Genomic DNA, 6,000 nt, shown 5'->3' with positions numbered 1-6,000 from the left:
AGCACAAACCCTGAGTTTTCATATAAATATCTGAAAATTTCTCTATAAGAACATTTTTTGGTAGAAGGAACCATAAAATAATCAAATCTTTGTTGGCTTAGCTTATTGCCAGGAACACAGTAGGTATTTAAAAACTATTAGATATATTAATAGTAGCTGACATTTACTGACTAGCCAGGCATTGTGCAAAAAATGCTTCACATTCTGTTAATATCCCAAATTATAGAGGAGGAATCTGAGGATACATTATGCATTTCTACAGTAAACACTCAAAGTGATAATGAATTGACTGAGGTAGAGACTGTCACTTAAAATTTTTCAGAGTTCTTATTGGTGCCAAACAAAAACCAAAAAACAAAACAAAAAACTAACCCAGTTTATTGATATTCAGGATTGGAAGACAAAAAACAAACAACAAACCAAAAAACCAAAACAAACCAAAAAAACCCACCCTCTCGATTTTCTTGGCATGCGTGTATTCATAAAGTTTATCAGCATTTCTGCAAATCCCTGTGGGATAAATCTGACTGGACCAGAGTTACAATCACAGGCCATACATCTTGCCTATTTTCTAAGAGAAGCAGAGATTTCATTCTCTCTTTATTCTTTCACTTATTTCCTCCCTTTGATTTTTCCCCACTCCACTCTCTCTTTTCAGTCTTTCACATTCATTCATTCATTGCTTCATTTATTCTTTCCTTCCTTTATTTATTCAAGCAAGGCCAGGTGCTTAATTTAAAAATATTATTCAAAATGGTGCCACGTCACCCGCTGGGGCGAACCGAGAGGTGCTGTCATCTTTCTCCCTGCCAGCGTGGATCTCCGTCGATCCCCGCCCTCTTCTCCTCACCTGCTCCCCAGGCAGCTAGGTCGCAGTCACACACTCTGGCCTCGGGCACCCTCCCCCACGGCCTCTGCCCCTTCCCCCTCTCGCCGGGGCCGCCCCACCCCGCCCCTCCCGGATCCCGGAGAGCAGAGCGCATTTATTTGCATATTTCTACCTTTGTTCCCTCCCGGCAGCCAATCAGCGCGCGGGGAGAGGCGGAGGGACTGGGCGGGGCTCCGGCTTCGGCTCCAGCTGCTGCGGCCGCAGGTTTCAGAGCGGGTCGGCGCCGGCGGGGGCGAGCCGCACACTGCAGCCCTAGCCCCGGGCTTCCCCGTGCGCGTCCCCGCTGCTGCCTCGCCTTGGCCAAGCCCCAAAGGCAAGGACAAAGGCTGTTCGGGAGGCTCCGCTGGAGCCAGATTTTACCTGCAGTTGCCGGGAACCACAGGCTCCAAGATGGTTTGCGGGGGCTTCGCGTGTTCCAAGAACTGCCTGTGCGCGCTCAACCTACTCTACACGGTGAGTATCCCGAAACGGTTCCTCCTTGCCTGGGGGCTTTGCACCTGCTCCGGTGCTCCTTGGTTTCCTTGTCTGGCCAACGACTCTCATTTCATTCCGCACCCTCTTCCCGTCTTCCCACGCTCCGCGCGCCCCGGGCCTTGCCGTCAGTCCCCGCCGGGGACCGAAGCCGGCGATTGTCGCAGTCTCTTCCTCTCATTGTGAAGCCGCCGTCTTTCTGGCTCGCTGGCCGCGTCTCTGCCTCATTGCTCTACCCCGCCCCCTCACCCACCGCCTTGTTTTCCAGTCATTTGACCAGACCTCCCCACTTTCCTATCCTTATCCCTTTTGCAACTCTTTCTTGGTTTCCAAACCCATCTGGGGCGGATTTGGAGGAGGGAGGGCCGCCTGGGATTTGAAGACAGTTGTGCAAAAATAGCGTGATCTGAAACTGACAAGGCGGCATATGGATGGCGTGCGTCTTGTTTAGATCTACGTGCGCACTCGTGATTTTAATTGAGGCCACCGGGTAGGTTCACAGGATATCCGCAGCTTCCGAAGTTTGTTTCGTGCTTACAAAAAGGAATGTCTTTTTTTCGGAGCGGGGGTGAGGGCGGAGTTTTGCTTATACCTGATGCTTTTCCCATGTGTCTCACCTCTTATCAATAGCTTAACTCCATTTTAAGCGAAATCCTCCAGTAAATAAGCAAGCCTCCACCCAATTGTTTCGTTCCCTGACAACTAGCTTGGGCTATGTAGTTTTAACCCTGCAGTCTATCTTTGTGATTTTCGAGGGGCCATTCTGGTTGAACTGGAGGATGAGGGAGCAGGTTGCCATTTATCGATCGCCTACCACGTCCCAGGTTTTCCACACATGATTTCGTTCTTCTTTCTGACAGCCATCAGAGGCAAAGGGCATTGTCTAAATTTCATACATAAGATAACAGACCAAAAAGGGTTTTAATAAGTTTACATAGCTGGTAGTTGGCGAATCAGGAGTGGAACCCAGGCTGTGGAATCCAGATATTTTCACAGGCTTCTTGACTAGGCGGAAGAAACTTCCTCTTTTGTCATCTTCCCTTCATCATAGTCTTGCTCCCTTCTATAAATACACCTGGCGTTTTGCAGCACCCACCCTGAAAACAAACCCAGCTCCTCAGCATTAGCAGAGAGCTAGGCCATTTGTGCCAGCTTAGGTTACATCCTTGGAATGGAGAGGCTGCCTTGTAGTCACCAGCAGGAGAGAGAGGCCGGGTCATTTTACCGCTGCTTTTCCTTTGTATGTGAACATGGTTGCAGAGCTTTGAAAGCAAGACAGAAACTGGAGTAAAGTGTGCTCTTCTGGCTAGTGAGCAGGAATCTAATCAACATGTCACTAATGGTAGACTTGGGAAAAATTCTAGAACACATGGTGATTCAACTCCTTATAATTGGCAAGCCATGTCAAGTTTCAGATCGAAATCCACCTTTGTCTCACCTGAAGCATACCTATCATGTTGATTATTAAGTAAATGCTGACCAATTCTCCAGGTATTTTCTTTTATTGGCGTTAGTGGCCTGCTTAGAACTTCACATTCTCCATTTTATACTCAGTTCTGCTCTCCCCTCCCCCATGGTTTAGTCACCTGTTCACCAGACACTTAACCTTGTAGTATCTGTTTACACACAGTAGAATGTCATTTTTGCATACTTACTTGACTCAGGGGTCTGTATAGATTAGTGTGCTATATATATGTGTGTGTGTGTGTATATATATTTTAAGGCAAGTTATTTTTAAATCTAGTTCTTTTGTTTTAAAGATATGTCATTTCTAGTTGTATTTACTGTATATCAGAAAAGCAAGGAGAAAGGTAATTCTAAAGGAACATATTAAGACTCATATCTATTCTAAATTCTTGACCTTCACGATATATTCTATTAATTTTAATAGCTATGCAGTAGAACTTAATTGGAAATTCACAGGACCATACAAATGGTTATCCCTTTTTAAAGATTAGCCGTTTTAGAAAAAGGAAATTTCTGTAAATGAATTAGTATCTACTGTTTATACCTTGTGAGCAATTAAATGAGTTCAGCAATTTATCTTGGAAATAAATGAAAGGTAAAAGTTGAACCAGGTTTTAAATAGATGCTAAAAATGTGCCACTGCTATTGTTTAGATTCTGTATCTTCTCTAGTCTCTCCTTAACATTTTAAGATGGGAAATGTGAAGTAGTTGGGGGCAGGATTGAGGCTGAAGATTCTGGAGACCTTTCTTTTTAAGACATAAATAGAAGGACCCTTTTAAGGTTCCAATCACACTGGGTCCCTGCCTCTAAAATATGCTCAAAGTTGTAGGATAGGATCTGAGATCATTTCTAAAAGTGTTAGTAAAACAGGATTGTGTATTCGAGTGGCAGGTGTAAAGGCCATGACCTGCTTTAAGAGTCATCACTCTTGCATTAAAGCATTTTCCTGAGGAACTTAGAACTCTAGCAGCCTAACTGTCCACATGCTTAAGTGGCCTACTAGTGACCTTGAGATGAGAACAGAATTTGTGATCAGTCCAGAAAGCATGTCATTAAAATAGGTTGGCTGGAACATCCCCCAAACTTGTTACGGACTTTTGATCTCTAGCCAAAGCCTAATTTTTGTCATCGTTTATGGTTTGGTTGCTTTAATTAATAGAATCCCTAGGAGTGAACAACTTTAAGTTAGTATAATGAATATGAACAGTTTATAGATACAGGAGGAAAGGGAGAAGCTATGATCTCTTTATGTACCTTCATGGTGTTCTATGAAAGAGAATGACTTGCTTTAGAACTTCCTGTATGTAAAGACAATGAAGATTTCTTCACTCAAATATTGATTGTCTACAATGTGCAAGGCACTATTCTCAGTCTGGGAATACAGCAGTGAACCAAACTTGGCTTTAAAATCAATATGCCTTTATGAAGTCTCTTGTTCATTCACCATCTTCTCTACATATGATCTCAAGAACATTATTCAGTCAATAAACATTTGCCTACTGTGTGTACTCTGCTGAGGACAGTGGGAAATAATAGGCAGATGCCTACTATGTGAAGACAGGCTCTAGTTGGGGTTTATGGAGTAGGAAAATTAATGCTATCTAAGGGAAGGACTGATTTTAGATCATAAAATTTAGGACTAGGGGAGATCTTTGTGGGGTAGAGAAGTTGAGTGGTTAGGGTATGATTGAATAGGGGAAATGTAGAAATAGCTCGGGTCTTTTTGATACTATTCAGGATGTAAATACAAGTGGGAAAATGGTCTATTTTATTTTTAATAATTTACTTTAAAATAATTTTGATGGAAAATATTTTGACAAAAAGTACAAAATAACTTCAAAAATTATTCCTAGTGATCTGTGGGGAATTTTAGGAAGTATGAAATAAGTGCTCTATTAAATATGTAACATTTTGAGGATTTATAATATATCTCCTCATGCTGCTTCTTAAGCAGAGAAGAAAAGACTTCTAGGAATTGCACTGCTATTTATATGTATGTGTGTGTATATATTATATATATGTGAATAATTTTAATTAAGAATGTAAGGAACAGAAAGTAACTTGTGGTTTTCAAATGAGAAGGGGCATTTTAGAAGTTTCAGTTTTGTTTTCGTATTCTATATTTATTCTTCTAAAATCTTTCTCTGTTTATGTTGGATTTTTTTGCCATATTTTTTCTATACCTTTGGTTGCTTTGGGAAAAATCTCTATGCAGTTGAACATTATATTGATTTACGTTGATTCTAAGGCATGTTTATTTGCATTTTAATTATCTCTGAAATTGAAATTGTCTTGAAGTAGGTAAAACATGTCAGATTTTATGTATATATATAAACATTTTCCATTATATATAAGTAAAAATCTATACAATCTATGGAGAGAAAAAGAGCTGGATTCAGAAGGAAAACCTAAGTGTGAATACCATCTTCACAACTTGCTTGGAATTTAACCTTCGGCAAAAGTCTCCATCTGAACTTCAGGGTTTTTTTTCACTTATAAACTGGAGATGATATTTTTCATTCTTCCCTCATGGTGTCATTAGGATAAAATGAGAGAAAGTGAGTAAATGTTTTGGATGCACTATAGAAAAAAAGTAAGTTGTTACAGCTTTGTGGAAAGTCGAATCATTTTAAAATTCCTGAATTACAAACCGATATGGTACAATGAGAAGATTTTCGAGCCGTTGGGCTGGTATTAACTCAAGCAGGCCCTACGGAGGCAGGAGTTCATACCCTCAAAATACTAATATTAATCTTTCAGCTGTAAGTAAAAATGACTGAGGTGTGGTGAGTATAAATTTGGAATGATTTGCCTGTGCATTTTTTGAGTCCTATTCTGGTCATTAGAGTGCAGGAAAACTATAATTTTGTTCAGTCTCCACCCCAAAATAAATGAAAAAGAATAATACTTCAGCCAAAGAAAAATAAACTTACTGCATTTGCTTCCAAATGATTGCATTTGCCATTTTTCAAAATTCTGATCATCATTTTTTCAAGTTATTCTTGTTTATATTTTAATGTGTGGTTAGGTTTATTATTACTTCTCTCTGCCCTTGTTCAAACTACTGAATGAATTTAAAGTATTTAAGTGGTTGCTAAATATTTACTTGCATTTTGAATTTGAAATGATTCACTATTGACAGAACCTGGAATTTTCACATGATGCTGTTGA

The 6,000-nt window shown here is 40.5% G+C and overlaps 1 protein-coding gene across 1 annotated transcript in view; it reads left to right on the top strand.

Annotated features, from left to right (window-relative positions):
- Nucleotides 1–1,098: 1,098 nt before the first annotated feature.
- TSPAN13 (tetraspanin 13) overlaps nt 1,099–6,000 on the top strand; it is a 31,662-nt gene continuing 26,760 nt past the window's right edge. Inside the window, exon 1 of the mRNA XM_010967155.2 lies at nt 1,099–1,342. Coding sequence (XP_010965457.1) covers nt 1,280–1,342 — 63 coding nt within the window. The 5' untranslated portion in view covers nt 1,099–1,279. The remainder of the gene's footprint in view (nt 1,343–6,000) is intronic.

This window comes from Camelus bactrianus, chromosome 7 (assembly GCF_048773025.1).
Source record: "Camelus bactrianus isolate YW-2024 breed Bactrian camel chromosome 7, ASM4877302v1, whole genome shotgun sequence".
Taxonomy (NCBI): Eukaryota; Metazoa; Chordata; class Mammalia; order Artiodactyla; family Camelidae; genus Camelus; species Camelus bactrianus.
This window is presented reverse-complemented; position numbering and strand designations above follow the sequence as displayed.